The sequence below is a fragment of the Rhinopithecus roxellana genome, chromosome 6, assembly GCF_007565055.1.
Source record: "Rhinopithecus roxellana isolate Shanxi Qingling chromosome 6, ASM756505v1, whole genome shotgun sequence".
In the NCBI taxonomy this organism is placed as follows: Eukaryota; Metazoa; Chordata; class Mammalia; order Primates; family Cercopithecidae; genus Rhinopithecus; species Rhinopithecus roxellana.
In genome coordinates, this window is record NC_044554.1 from 133,286,538 (window position 1) to 133,302,841 (window position 16,304).

General features: G+C 36.2%; 1 protein-coding gene across 12 annotated transcripts in view; it reads right to left on the reverse strand.

Moving 5' to 3' along the window:
* The window catches only part of MPP6 (membrane palmitoylated protein 6), a 104,155-nt gene that overhangs the window by 49,283 nt on the left and 38,568 nt on the right, over positions 1-16,304 (reverse strand). For 5 of the 12 annotated variants that reach the window (XM_030933114.1, XM_030933108.1, XM_030933107.1 and 2 more), the window contains one exon: positions 5,156-5,277. In XM_030933114.1, the coding sequence (XP_030788974.1) occupies positions 5,156-5,272 (117 nt within the window). In that variant the 5' untranslated portion in view covers positions 5,273-5,277. Of the gene's footprint in view, positions 1-5,155; positions 5,278-7,813; positions 7,833-16,304 lie in introns of those variants that run through there. The other 7 variants (XM_030933113.1, XM_030933112.1, XM_010375933.2 and 4 more) reach the window with 3 other exon arrangements.

Here is a 16,304-nt window from a genome sequence, read left to right on the forward strand (position 1 = left end):
TAGCTTATGAGTAAATGAAATGAATGATAGCAATATTATATGGGACAGGAGAGAGAAACTGGAAACACTGTTATTTATAAGGTAGTTGCACTACCCATGAAGTGGTATGGTGTTATTTGAAAGTACATTAGACTGCAAACGTCTTCGAAATCAAGAACTGCTAAAAGGTTTTTTTAAAAGTCTAATCAACATGCTAAGAGAGGAGAAAAAGTTGAAATCACATACAATGTTTAGTTAAAACAGAAAACACAAAATGAGTGAGAGACACAAGGAAAAAAGGAAGGCAGGCAGGCAAGCAGGCAACAAATACAAAACAGTAATAGTATGAAAGATATTAATCAAATTACACCAATAAACATGTAAACATCAATGATCTAAAGCACTTAAAAGAGACTGTCAGCTGGGTGCGGTGGCTCGCGCCTTAATCCCAGCATTTCGGGAGGCTGAGGTGGGCGGATCACAAGGGCAAGATATCGAGACCACTCTGGCCAACGTGGTGAAAACCATCACTACTAAAAATACAAAAATTAGCTGGGCGTGCCTGTAATCCCAGCTACTTGGGAGGCTGAGGCAGGAGAATTGCTTGAACCAGGGAGTCTGAGGTTGTAGGGAGCCAAGATGGCGCCACTGCATTCTCAAGCCTGGCAACAGAGTGAGACTCCATCTAAAATAAAAAAAAAACAAACAAAAAAAACCAGACTGTCAGAGTGAATAAAAAAAGATGGAATTACATGTTTTCTACCAGAAACTTACTTTAAATACAAAGATACAGAGAGATTAAAACTAAAGGTATGGAGAAAGACACATCATGCTAACATTAACTAAAAGAAAACTGGAGTAGCTATATTAATTTCAGACAGGGCAGACTTCAGAGCAAGAAAAATTATTGGGAACAAAGAGAAGAATTACATAATGATAAGAGTTAATTTTCTGAGATGATATAACAATCTTAGTGAATGTGTGTTTAACAAAAGAGCATTAAAATATGGGAGGTAAAATGACAGAACTGCAAAAAGAGATAGGTTAATCTACTATTATAGTCGAAGGTTTCAACATTCTACTAGCAGTATAGGCATAGCTCAGAGATACTGCAGGTTCTGTTCCAGATAACCACAATAAAGCAAATACTGCAACAAAGTAAGTCACACAACTTTTTTTTGTTTCCCTGTGCATATAAAAATTATGTTTACATGACAAGGCGGTCTATTAAGTGTGCAACTGCAATATGTCTAAAAGACGATGTACATATCTTAATTTAAAAATACTTGAAAGGTTAAAATGCTAATGATCAGAGCCTTCAGAAAGTCGAAATCTTTTTGCTAGCGTAAGGTCGTGCCTTGATGCTGATGGCTGCCGACCGATCAAGGTGGTGGTTGCTGAAGGCTTGGGTGGCTGTGGCAATTTCTTAAAATAAGACAATAATAAGGTTTGCCAAATTGATGGACTCTCCTTTCATGAAAGATTTCTCCATAGCATGTAATGTTGTTTGCGAGCATTTTATCTAAGCAAAACTTCTTGCAAAATTGGAGGGTGTTGATTTTACATCTTTCCTGCTTTCTCCTGTGGGTATTTAGTGCTATAAATTTCCCTCCAAACACTGCTTTAGCTGTGTCCCAGAGATTCTGGTACACTGTGTCTTTGTTCTCATTGGTTTCAAAGAACTTATTTATTTCTGCCTTAATTTTCTTATTTACTCAGTAGTCATTTAGGAGTAGGATGTTCAATTTCCATGTAGTTGTATGGTTTTGAGTTTCTCAATCTTAAGTTCTAATTTGATTGCACCGTGGTCTGAGAGACTCTTTGTTATGATTTCCGTTCTTTTGCATTTGCTGAGGAGTGTTTTACTTCCAATTATGTGGTTGAGTTTAGAATAAGTGCTATGCAATGCCGAGAAGAACGTATATTCTGCTGATTTGGGGTGGAGAGTTCTGTAGATGTCTATTAGGTCCACTTGGTCCAAAACTGAGTTCAAGTCCTGAATATCCTTGTTAATTTTCTGTCTTGTTGATCTGTCTAATATTGACGGTGGAGTGTAAAAGTCTCCCATTATTATTGTGTGGGAGTCTAAGTTTCTGTAGGTCTCTAAGAACTTGCTTTATGAATCTGGGTACTCCTGTATTGGCTGCATATATATTTAGGATAGTTAGCTCTTCCTGTTGCACTGATCCCTTTACCATTATGTAATGCCCTTCTTTGTCTTTTTTGATCTTTGTTGATTTAACGTCTGTTTTATCAGAGATTGGGATTGCAATACCTGCTTTTTTTTGCTTTACATTTGTATGGTAAATCTTCCTCCATCCCTTTATTTTGAGCCTATGTGTGTCACTGCACATGAGATGTGTCTCCTGAATACAGCAGACTGGTGGGTCTTGATTCTTTATCCAATTTGCTGGTCTATGTCTTTTAATTGGGATATTTAGCCATTTACATCTAAGGTTAATATTGTTATGTGTAAATCTGATCCCATCATTATAGTGCTAGCTGGTTATTTTGCCCATTAGCTGATTATTTATTAAAAAGGCAGTATCTCCACAGGGGAATAAAGTAAAATGCAAAAGTATAGGGTTTGACTATATTTCTTCTTCCCTCTCTCCTTTCTTTCTGGAATTACAAACTACATATATATTAAACATTTTCAGTATATTTCACATATTCTGTTACCTTTTTTTCATTCTTTCTTTTCTATTAGCTTTTGTTTGAATATTTTCTAATAACCTATCTTTAAACTCACTTATTCCCTCTTGTTGTGTCTAGTCTTCTATCCGTGAACTAATTTCAGATACTGTATTCTTGATCCTAAATTGTTCATTTGATTTTTTTTATTGATTTTCTAATACTATTTTACATGCCTTTTCTCCCTTTTCTTCTATTAAAAATACATTAATAAGTTATTTTCAAATCCTAGTGTATAAATGCTAATAAAAGAACCATTTTTGGGACTGCCTCTGTTGTTTTTCTCATGATTAGTGGCCAGATATTCCTGCCTCTCTGTATATCTAGCAATGTGTGCCTCTTTTATCCCTTTACTTGTTAAATGAGAGTGCTAACCTGCTGTGACTTACTATTTCTTTCTTGGAAGCGGAATTCCTCCCCTATTTCTGGGATTCTTTTTAACCTATATTATAGGAATATTGAACTACCATTGTTTTTCCTTATTAAGAGTCTGCTTGGATGTTGCATATTATTGGGTAATTCTTTGCTTTATTTCATTTTTATCCTCAAAAGAGTACAGTAGCACCTTACCTGCTCAAAAGTCATCCAACCATTGCAACTGTTAAGAATAATGAACAAGATGATCCTCTGAAATGCCAACATTAATGGCACAAAACCAGCAAATTTTTACTCACACCAGTTTTTAAGATAAGTATACACATACACACACATACCCCATTACCCTGTGTTGTAGCAGTTAGAACACAGAATTTGACGATAGAACACATGGCCTAAAACCTCATCTGTCATTTGCTAGCAGAGAGACCTTAGATACAACACTTATTTACTCTGAGTCTTACTTTTTGATTCAAAAGCTGTTGAAAGATAAAACAGTATATTTTAAATTCATAAAGTTGTTAAGACAAAACAGTGTATTTTAAAGACCTTTGTAAACTGTAAGCATGTTATAAGTGCCTTATTATATAGTTTTTAAATTTATAGATCAAAAGCTATAAATCAAACATGGACATAACAGTGTAACAGATACATGGACAATAAACTGACAATCAACAGAATAACATCAAGAAAAGAGTAAAAAACTATTTTAAAAGTACAGTAAGAACCCAGGTAAACTACTTAACATAAACTTAAACAGTTCCTACTAATTTCAACAGACCCTGGAGCTATTACTTTAACACAGCAGGAATTAATGTTTATGACAAGTTTGAATCTGAAATAATACCCTGTATATTATTATTAAAATATAAAAATATCTAATGAACATTGGAAAATATAGTAAAAAATGACTAAAATAAAAATTCCAGTTGGATGATCTGCAAGAGGATTCGTTTCTGCCTAAGGACCTTTATACCATGTGATTTTAGCATGAGTAAATATGTAAGTAAAATGAAGAATCTGTATCATTGTCCGGGCCTGGTGGCTCATTTGAGGTCAGGAGTTCGAGACCAGCCTGGCCAACAGGATGAAACCCCCTCCTCTGCTAAAAATACAAAAATAGCCAGGAGTGGTGGCACATGCCTGTAGTCCCAGCTACTTGGGAGGCTGAGGCAGAAGAATCACTTGAACTCAGAAGGCAGAGGTTTCAGTAAGCCAAGATTGTGCCAGTGCACTCTAGCCTGGGCGACAAAGTGAGACTTCCTCTCAAAAAAAAAAAAAAAAAAAAAAGAATCTGCATCATTAACTCACTCTCACTAGTAGAAAACCCGGTAAAAGGTATTTTTCAGAGATCTTGGAAGAAAACAAATAATAAACTGTGGCTAAGAAAAAATCACAGAAGAGAGTGAAATCAACATTCTCGTAGTGCAAAAACTAAAAGGCACAAGATGGCTCTACGAAGAAAAGGTCAAAGAAGGCATGTGGCATAGATTCTTGAAAGCAAGAGTCATTTGGGGGGGCTCTAAAGAAGTGTATAGCAGGTTTGTAAAACAGATAATACATTAAGCTTTAGTATATAATAATTATTTAATAAAAATGCTTGTAAAGTATATTTATCAATGAGTTAAAGAGATTACGCCACAGTTGACTAGGGAAACAGGCTTAAAATAACAGGCTTATGCAACAAATAACAAAATTTCAAAACAGCACTAGATAAAGGAAGTCAATAACTTAAATGAAAAGTAGGTACACGGTGTAATGCAAAAAAAGAAAATCAGTACCTTGCCATTGTTGAAAATGGAAATAGGATCAGGATCTTTTTCACAGGTCCTGTTAAAACACAACTGTGCAGGTATGATTTCTCTAAACCTTAAAGGCATTATGGCAAAACTAAGAGTCATTTCATCCTGTATTTAAAGTCAGAATAGAAAAGAGAAAAGTGGCCTAATTTTTGCATATACTAAGAATTCATTATGTGCTAAGTGTTTTTATTTGCTAACTAAACCTAATGTATATCAACCAACTTCTAAAACAGTAATATCTGAAAATATCTCTGTAAAAACTATGTCCAAAATAATTCAGTAATCCTATGAATAAATCTATATACCTTAGCAAGTGATTTTACAATAGGATTCTCCATAATTCCCTTGAGGAAAATTAGGTCTATTTCTTCTGCTCCAGTAGATGAGGGCAGCTCTGTAAGGTTTTCCAAGACTTGCTGCATTGCTGCTGAGATAAAAGTAACATAAAAAACAACAAAAAATGTAAATTTCAAGCCGTTGTGAAGTAAAATTATTTTAATAATGCAAATAGACATTAAGAATACTCTTGAAAAATAATATTTTAAAAAATGAAACTGTTAAACAGTATGAGTTTCAAATTGACTTCCCAGGAATTAAAAGCAGGATAGATTTTTATATGCAATTTGGACTTTATCAGACTACCTTATATACACCTACAACTTTGCACTTGCTTTATATTTTTCAAATTTAAAAACGTTACTCGAGGAAAAAAATAGAAAATTCAAATAGACTTATAAGAAGGAAAAAGTCTAATTTAGGAATCAGAAACTTCCTGCAAGCTCAGAACCAGCCTTCGCTGAATTCTATCAATTAATTAAAAAAGAATTAAAACCAATACTTCACAAACTCCTTCAAAAAAAAAAAGAGAAGAAAAAGAAACACCTTTCAACTCATTCTATGAGACCAATTACCCTGATACTAAACCCAACAACATCACACACAAAAAAATTACCGCCAATCTCTCCTAGAAATACAAATGCAAAAATCTTAAACAAAATACTGGCAAACTGAATCCAGTGACATATACAAACAACTGTACATAATGGCCAAGTTCATTTTATCCCAGAAATGCAAGAGTGGTTCAACATAGAAAAACTCAATCAATATACTCTATTAATAGAACAAAGAACAAAACCAAATGACATTTCAGACAAAGAAAATCATTAGACAAAACCCAAAACCCTTTCATAATAAAAACATTCACCAAACTAAAAATAGAAGGGAAATTCTTCACTGATAAAAGGCTTCTCTATGAAAAACCCACAGCTAGCATCATACTTAATGGTGCTTTTACTCCTAATAAGGAATAAAATAAGGCTGTACACTTTTGGCATTTTTATTCAACTTTGTATTGGAGGTTCTAGACAGGGCTGTTAAGCAAAAAAAGAAAAGAAAAAGAAAATAAAGAAAAGGCATTCAGACTGGAAAGCAATAAGTAAAACAATTTATATTTGCAGATCATATTATTTTGTATATGGAAAATCCTAATATACAAAAATTTATTATCATTAATAAGTGCGTTCGCCAAGGTTTCAGTATACAAGATTAATACGAAACAATCAATATGTTGTTACATACAGTGTATTTCTATACACTAGTGACAAACCATCCAAAAATGAAGAAAACCATTCCTTTTATAGTAGCATCAAAAACAATAAAATACTGAGAAATAGATGTAAAAGAAGTAGTACAAAATTTGTACAATGAAACTATAAAACATCATTGAAAGAAGACCTAAATAAAGGGAATGACATCCCATGTTCATGGATCAGAGGACTTATTATTAAAATGGCAACAGTTCCCAAATTAACCTACAGGTTTAATATACTCCCTATCAAAATCTCAACTGCCTTTTCTTTTTTTTTGTAGAAATTGACAAGCTCATTCCATTCATATGGAAACTCGAAAAAACCCAGAATACCCAAAAGAGTCTTCAAAAAGAACAACAAAGTTGGAGACCCCACACTTCTCAATTTCAAAACTTACTAAAAAGCTACAGTAATCAAGACTGCGTGGAACTAGCATATAGACAGACACACAACTAAACAAGAGGCTAGAAACAAATCCATAAATTTATGGTCAATTGATTCTGACAATGTGCCAAGACAATGCAATAAAGAAAAAACAGTCTTTTCAACAACTGATGCTGGGACAACATATATACACGTAAGAGAGTGATGCTAGACCCCTCCTATTATAATCTTAATTTTATTAGTTTTATCTCTTGTTGATGTTTCTTAGAATAAATCAACAATAAATACAGAAGTCGTTTTTAATATTTTTATTTTTATTAAAATAAAATGCAAACACTGTTAAACGTCAGATTGTACTACTAAATGGCTTACAAATACAGTTTTCTGTTCCATGATACTTACCCTTCTCCCAACTTATCCTACTCCCATAATTAATTACTAGGAACTTAATTGTTCCTTCTAATCAGATCTGTTCGTAGTTTCTCTTCTTTCTGGATAATATGCTAATATTGCTACTTTGTGATCGACTCATTTTGGACATTATCTATTTTCTGTTAGAATACTAGAGGTTTCAGCTTTTACCTTCTCTATCTTCAGATTCTCAATTTTTAAAAATAAAATCAATAGTGTTTTTCATACGGAACTCTTGTTTTTTCCAAATGTTCCAACAAGCTTCTCCCATTTTTACCAGTATTTTTCTAAATGTTCAAATCTTTTTCTAATACTCTATCAGACCTATTTCCTGTCTTCTATCCCTGATCTCCCTCACAAAGCATTCTTCTCTTGTATGTTAACTTGGACAGGTTCATCTATGGGAGTTTCATGGATTACTGACAATTTTTGAAGGTAAAGAGGTGAACAAGAGGACAATGTGCACTTGACAAAGGAGAAGGAAAACAAGTATTGGACTAAGATGAAGAAAGATGACATAAGAAATAAAGAATATAAACTACACCTACTTTGTAATTTTGCTTAAGGTCAACAGGTTACCTTTAAGTGGGCAGGGAACAATAGAATCAAATTTTAAAAGTACTTTGGTCTTGTGGCTATAAATGTGGTTAGCAGTACTTCTCATTACTTATTTTTCTTCCTTTTGATATTGCACATTTGTCTTTATTTTTAACTTTTATTATGGAAAACTTCAAACATCTATGAAGAAAACAGAATAATATAATAAACCACACAATGATCAACAATTAGCAACTCATGGTCAATCTTGTTTCATACTCCTATATACTTTCTACCTTATATAACTTTGAAGCAAATTCCAGAAATCCTATTTCAATGTATATGTCTCAAAGATCAGTACTCTTTTTAAACAACATAACCTAAATACTGTTAGCAGTAGTATCAAATTAGCAATACCTAACAAATTAACAGTAATTCCTTAATGTTATCAAATGTTTAGTCAGTGTTCATAACTCCAGTTGTACTGAAGATGTTTTTTAAATGTACCTTCTATATTGATTCTTGAGGTGCTTGCCTTTTTTTTTTTTTTTAAATTGGTGTTTAAGTCAGTAGAAAAGTGATGGAAATTGTGAAATAGATCTTTGGTTATTTTAAAGATCTTCCTAAGTTGTTACTGATTCTTAATCATATAGAATTTAATCTAGAAATGGATAAACTTGACAACATCCCTTGTCCTGGAAATCTCCAATATTATAATGCTGTCAATCATTCTCAAATTAAGTTTGTATATTTGGTAGATTTATAGTCAAAATACAATACATAGTTCTTTTTAACTACATTATCCTAAAAGCATATGAAACAATAAAGAAAAATCATGTGAGAAAATTATAACAAATAATGAGAGATGGGCCTAACCCAACTTAGTAAACGTGATTCTGCAGAGTCCCTCACCAAAATTATGAACAGTGGAATCTGAGCTGGTACCTTCTTACAGAAATCTCTCCTGCTGTTTCTCTGCTTAAAATAGCTGTCCTTTGTTACCAAAGTCCTTTCTTCCTCAAACTTCAAATAATGTACCTTCATGATTTTTTTAAAGTAGCAAAATGATTTAGTCCTATAAAATATTAAAACATAAATCTATAATGATTATTCACATATCGATAAACACTAGACAACTCTAGCATATGTTAATACTTAATATATAAAATAAGAGGCTCTCTGGAAGGGGAGGGTTACAAAGTTAAGACAGGAGCCAGAAAAACAGGGAAGTTTTTCCAATTTACTTAGAGATTGCAGGAAGAAAGGAGACTCTAAACTCAACAGGTAAGTCACCTACAAGTTCCACTCCTTCTTAATAATCTCTAGAGGAGATAAATTTTTTCTTTTTTCTTTCTTTTTTTTTTTGAGACGGAGTCTCGCTCTGTCGCCCAGGCTGGAGTGCAGTGGCACGATCTCGGCTCACTGCAAGCTCCACCTCCCAGGTTCACGTCATTCTCCTGCCTCAGCCTCCCCAGGAGCTGGGGCTACAGGTGCCCGCCACCACGCCTGGCTAATTTTTTTGTATTTTTAGTAGAGACGGGGTTTCACCATGTTCGCCAGGATGGTCTCGATCTCCTGACCTCGTGATCCGTCTGCCTCGGCCTACCAAAGTGCTGGGATTACAGGCGTGAGCCACCGTGCCCGGCCGGAGATAAATATTTTAATCAGACCCTAGATTCAATAACACATAAATGGGATTCTTTTTTTGTTGTTGAGAGAGAGTCTCGCTCTGTCGCCCAGGCTGGAGTGCAGTGGTGCGATCTCGGCTCACCGCAAGCTCCACTTCCTGGGTTCACGCCATTCTCCTGGACTACAGGTGCCCGCCACCACACCCAGCTTTTTTTTTTTTTTCTATTTTTAGTAGAGACGGGGTTTCACCGTGTTAGCCAGCATGGTCTCCATCTCCTGACCTCCTGATCCGCTCGCCTCGGCCTCCCAAAGTGCTGGGATTATGGGCGTGAGCCACCGCGCCCGGCCATAAATGGGATTCTCACATGGGCTAGAGAAAAATTAACAGATTTAATCTAGACTCTTTAGTTACAAATATGAATAAAACCATGAATCACCAATCACTTATGAAAACTAGCAGCATGCATTAGACTAACCAAATTCAACAAACAAAAGCATGAACCTCCAGAGAAACAGAATTACCAGGAAACAAAAAGACGGAAAAACAAAAACAAGATTAAATTGTGATACGCAGAAAGATCAAGCTGAAGAATACTCCCACTAAAAAAGGGCGAAGAGTGGGAAAGTATGAGTAAACTGTCATGGATCATGAAAGACCAAAATTTACAAGGTAATCAAATCCAGAAATGAATTAATAAAAGGAAAAGCAAAAGTCATTCAATCAAAAGAGATATATTCAATCAGTAAGTCAATAAACAGCTGGCTTTTTCGAATGACCAATTAAAATAGACAAATACTCGGCTAGTTTAATCAAGAAACGACAAGACATGAAGAGTGACGTCAGTAAGATGGCTGACTATAAGTGTCTGGTACACATTCTTCCGCTTCAAGAAAGGACCAAGGCAATAAATAAACAGCTAAGATTTGACTGTAGTGTTTAAGGGAGAGTGCTGAAGTACAGTAGGGAAGTGGAGAGATACCTGTGATGATTGGAAGCCCACAAGGCCAGTGCGGAGGCATCCTGCCTCTGCCATCCCATCCCCCAAACCTGGAATGGCCCAGAGTCAGGAGGGACTTCTTGCGGGGTTGGGGGCTTGGGTAGGGGAGGAAGGTAATCAGAGGAACCTCAGCAGCCTCCACTCCCACTGCAAACACACGCAATCCTTACTAAGAGAATCCACAGTCCTTGCAAGCCCTGAGCCCAGTTTGGGGAGCTGCTGTGAATTTACACAGTTGTATTCCCCTAGACTGGGAGCACAAGATCTGCACTCCTCACCCACCACTATACTCCCTGTGAGCCAAGCTGCTGCAGCATGTCACCCATCATCTTGAGACCAGAACCATTTCTGAAGTACACCATCCACTTTTCCAGCCTAGGAGTTGTTTTCATTCCACTACGTCCACACAGGTGTCTGAATGCCACAACCCCAGCTGCATAGAGCCTGAGCCCAGGATCTGCTGTGACTCTGGTCCTGCAGAGCAAGGAAACCAATCCCTGCTGCCAGCACTTCCGGCCAAACAATCTGGTGGACACACCCAGGGAGAACCCACCCTTGAGCCAGTCACACCATTGTATGCCCTCCCCTGAGCAGCAGAGGTCCCTGAGCAACTGAGCAGCTGACATGTCCCCATGGTGGCTAGATGGTTGCACATCCATGTCCTGAGCCTGAAAAAGAGCCTGGCAGGCTAGCCTCTGGTGAAGATGTCCTTGGACTGGCTGCATATTGGCACCTAGGCCCTAAGATACTCCAGGAGGCCTGAACTCAACAAACATGCCCACAGACTGGCTGAGCAGTTGTGCACCCAATCCAGAACCTAAACAACAGACTAGTGGGTTCTCCTCTGGCAGACATGCCCCTAGACTGGCCAAGTGGCTACACACCATCCCTCAGAACTTGAGAAATAGCCCAGTGGCTCCAACCCAGGTGTTGTGTCTCCAAGCCAGCCAAGCAGGCATGTGCCCATGCCACCAGCCAGAGTAACAGCCCCATGGCCATAATCCCGGCAAGCCAGACACCAAGTTGGTTGCCTCATCACATTATTCACTCATGCACCTGAGAAACAGCCCAGTGAGCCCACCCCTGGCAGAGCTGCACCATCGCCGCCACAAACTCTTGCAGCCTAGGCCACTGAAACACTTACAAACATCACTAAAATTGATTACTGCTGAAGAATCTGCAGAGACTGCACTACTGGGTCTACCTAAAAACAGTGAATGCACCCCAGCAACCAATACTCCAAGTTTTTTCAACACCTCCATAGAACTGGAAAAGGCAACTTTTTTACCATATGTGTAGAAATAAATCAATGTAGAGCTACATCGAACATGCAAATACAAGGAAACGTGACACTTCCAAAGGAATACAGTAATTCTCCAATAACAGATCCCAATTATTAGGAAATATACAAAATATCAGAAAAAGAATTCAAAACAATCTTAAGGAAACTCAGTGAGAAACAAAATACAGATACATAATTCAACAAAATTAGGAAAAATGATTCATTATTTGAATGAGAAATTCAACAAAGAGAGAGATACTAGAAAACAAACAGAAATCTTAGAACTGAAGAATTCAATGAATGAAATTAAAAGAAAATACAACGAAGAGCATCAACAAAAGACTAGACCAGGCAGAATTAATTTCTGAACTTAGGATAGGTCTGTTGAAATAACTAAGGCAGACAAAAAGAAAAAAAGAATAATTTAAGGAACACCATTAAGTGAACAAATATTCACATTATGAGAGTTCCAGAAGAAGAAGAGAAGGGAAACATCATAGGAAATATTTAATGAGCTAGTTGTAAAAAACTTCCCAAGTCTTGGGAGATAATGGACATCCAGATCCAGGAAGCACAAAAGTCCTCGAATTGATAAAAATCCAAACAGTCCTCTCTGGGGCACATTATACTCAAACTGTCAAAAGTCAAAGACAAAGAGTTCTAAAAACAGCAAAAGAAAAGTATCAAGTCATAGACGAGGAAATCAAAACATCACTACAGAGAACCACTCATCCACAAAAATAAACAATAAGAGAATGTAAGAAACAAGGGATATTTTTTCAAGAGAAAAGAAAATAACAAAATGACAGGAGTAAGTCCTCACGCATCAACACCACCCTTGGCTGTAAATGGATTGGATTCCTCAATTAAAAAAAATAAACTGGCTGAATGGATTTAAAAAAACAAGAGTCAACTACATGTTGCCTACGAGAAACTCACTTCAACTGTGAAGACACACAGAGGGAAAGCAAAGAGATGAAAAAAGATATTCCATGCAAATAGCTACACTTATTTCATTTCAGATAAAACAGACTTTAAAAGCTGTGATAAGAGACAAATAAGGACATTGTAGTAAAAGTGTAAATTAAGCAACAGGCTAAAACAATTATAAATGCACACAACCCTGGAGCACCAGATATATAAAGCAGATATTATTACATCTAAAATGAGAGATAGACCCTAATACAATAACAGCTGGAAACCTCAGCATCCCACTCTCTGCATTGGACAGATCACCTAGTCAGAAAATCAACGAGGTATCAGATTTAAACTGCACCATAGGCCAAACAGACCTAACAGACATTTACAGAACATTTCACCCAACAGCTGCAGAATACACATTTTTTTCATCAGCACATGAAACATTTTCTAGGAAAAATAAAGACAAATGTACAATGTCAAAGGAAAGAAAAGTAAGTAATGAGAAGTACTGCGAACCACATTTATGACCATATAGTTAGGGCACAAAAGTCACAAAATTTTTTTTTTTAATCAAAATAATATCAAGTATCTTATCTGACCACAACGAAATAAAACTAGAAACCAAGAACAAGAGAAACATATAAAACTGTAAGAAAACATGGAATTTCAACCACATGATCCTGAATGACCAATGAGTAAATAAATTTAAAAGGAAATTAAAAAAATTCCTTGAAACAAATAAAAATAGAAACACAATATACCAAAACCTGTGAGATACAGCAAAAGCAGTAGTAAGAGACTAGTTTATAGCAGTAAATTCCTGCATCAAAAAAGGAGAAAGATTGGCCAGGCGCGGTGGCTCATGTCTGTAATCCCAGCACTTTGGGAGGCCGAGGCAGGCGGATCACGAGGTCAGGACATCGAGACCATCCTGGCAAACGCGGTGAAACCCCGTCTCTACTAAAAAATACAAAAAAGTAAGCCGGGCGTGGTGGCGGGCGCCTGTAGTCCCAGCTTCTCGGGAGGCTGAGGCAGGAGAATGGCGTGAACCCGGGAGGCGGTGGAGCTTGCAGTGAGCAGAGATCGCGCCACTGCGCTCCAGCCTGGGTGACAGAGCGAGACTCCGTCTCAAAAAAAAAAAAAAGGAGAAAGATTTCAAATAACCTAATGATGCATCTGAAGAAACTAGAAAAACAAAGAACAAACCAACCTCAAAGGTAGTAAAAGGAAGAAAATAAGGATCAGAGCAGAAATTAAAGACTAAAATAATACAAAGTACACAAAACAAGTTGGTTTTTTGAAAAAATAAAATCAACAAGAAAAAAGAGAGCAAATCCAAATAAAATCAGAAACAAAACATGTCACAACTGATATTACAGAAATACAAAGGATCATTGAAGACTATTATGAACAACTATATGCCAATACATTTGAAAATCTAGAAAAAATAGATAATAAATTCCTGGACATATAAAACCTATCAAGATTGAGTCAAGAAGAAACAGAAAACCTGAACAGACCAACAATGTATAATACAACTGAATCACTAACAAAAAACTCTCCCAACAAAGGAAAGTCCAGGACTGGATGACTTCACCACTAAATTATCTTCTCAAACTGCTCCAAAAATTGAAGGGGAGGGAATTCTTTTAAACTCATTCTACAAGGCCAAAATAACCTTGATACCAATACAAGACAAGGACATCACACAAAAAGAAAACTACAGACCAGTATCCCTACTGAACATAAATGCAAAAATCCTCAACATTATCATCAAACCAAATCCAACAATACGTCAAAAAGATCAAACAACATGATCAAGTGGGATTACAGGGATGCAACGATGGTTCAATATACACAAATCAGTAAATGTGACACACGAACACAATGAAAAATAAAAACCACATAATCATCTCAATAGATGCAGAAAAAGCATTTCACAAAATTCAACATTCCTTCCTGATAAAAACTCAATAAATTAGATAGAGAAGAAATGTACCTTAACAAAATAATGGCCATATATGGCAAATCCACAGCTAATAATATCCCACTGAAAGCTGAAAGGCTTTCAGCTTTCCCTCTAAGGACTGGAACAAGACAAGAGTATCCACTCTCACCAGTCTTATTCAACATAGTACTGGTAATTCCAGCAAGAGTGACAGAAAAGAGAAAGAAATAAAGGGCATCCAAATTGGAAAGGGAGAAGTCAAATTGTTACTGTTTACATATGACATAATCTTACAATATAGAAAAGCCTAAAAGACTCTACCAAAACGACTCTTAGAACTGATAAATTCAGTAAGTTTTCAGAATACAAAACCAACACACAAAAATCATTAGTATTTCTTTACACAAACACCACATATTAAAAATCAAGAAAGCCATTATATTTATAATAACTAAAAAAAAAACAAAAAACAAAAACCCTAAGAATAAATTCAACCTAGGATGTGGAGAAAAGGGAACTCTTTTATACTATTGGTGGAAATGTAAACTAGTACAGTCACAAAGGAGGACAGTAGGGAGATCCCTTAAAATCCACAAACAGAACTACCACATGATCCAGTAATGCCACTACTGGGCATTTATTCAAAGTACAGGAAATCAGTATATTAATGATATCTGTACCACCCCCATGTTTACTGCAGCACTATTCATAATAGTCAACATACAGAATCAAAGTGTCCAATAACAGATAAATGGATAAAGCAAATGTGGTATATATACATAATGGAATACTATTCAGCCATAAAAAGGAATAAAATCCTGTCATGTGCAGCCACCTGGATGGAACTGGAGGACATTAAGTGAAATAAATCAGGAACAGAAAGTTAAACATCACATGTTCACACTCTTATGTGGAAGCTAAAAAAGATGATCTTACAGAAGTAGAAAGTAGAACAGAGGTTACTAGAGGCAGGGAAGAATGGGGGAAAGAAGGGGTAGAAAGATGTGATAAAGGACACAAAATTACAGCTAGATATGAGGAATAAGTTCTAGTGTTTTATAGGACCATAAGGTGACTGTAGTTGACAATATTTTACATTTTCAAATGGCTGAAGAGAGGATGTTCGAATGCTCCCAACACAAATAAATGAAAAATGTTTGAGATAGTGGATATGCTAATTATCCTGATCTGATCACTAAACAGTTTAAGTACTGAAACATCACTAAGTACCTGATAAATATGTACAATGATTATGTGTCAATAAAAAAAAAGGCAAGACACAAGTAACACTAGAAATGAGATGAGAAAATAACTGTAGGTACAGATTTTTAAATCTCTTTTAAGAATATAATGAACACTTTATTTTAAAAATCTAGTCAAGTAGATGATTTTCTAAAAAAAAGTCAATTATCAAAGAAAGAAGTAAAAAATGAAAATAGATCAAATAGAAGAAACTGAAAGGTTTTCAAGGGTCCTCTCTTTAAAAAAAGGCATGAGATCTGGATAGATTTAAGAATAAATTCTATCAAAGCTTTTTTTTTTTTTTTTTTTTTTGAGGCGGAGTCTCGCTCTGTCGCCCAGACTGGAGTGCAGTGGCTGGATCTCAGCTCACTGCAAGCTCCGCCTCCCGGGTTTACGCCATTCTCCTGCCTCAGCCTCCCGAGTAGCTGGGACTACAGGCGCCCGCCACCTCACCCGGCTACGTTTTTTTGTATTTTTAGTAGAGACGGGGTTTCACTGTGTTAGCCAGGATGG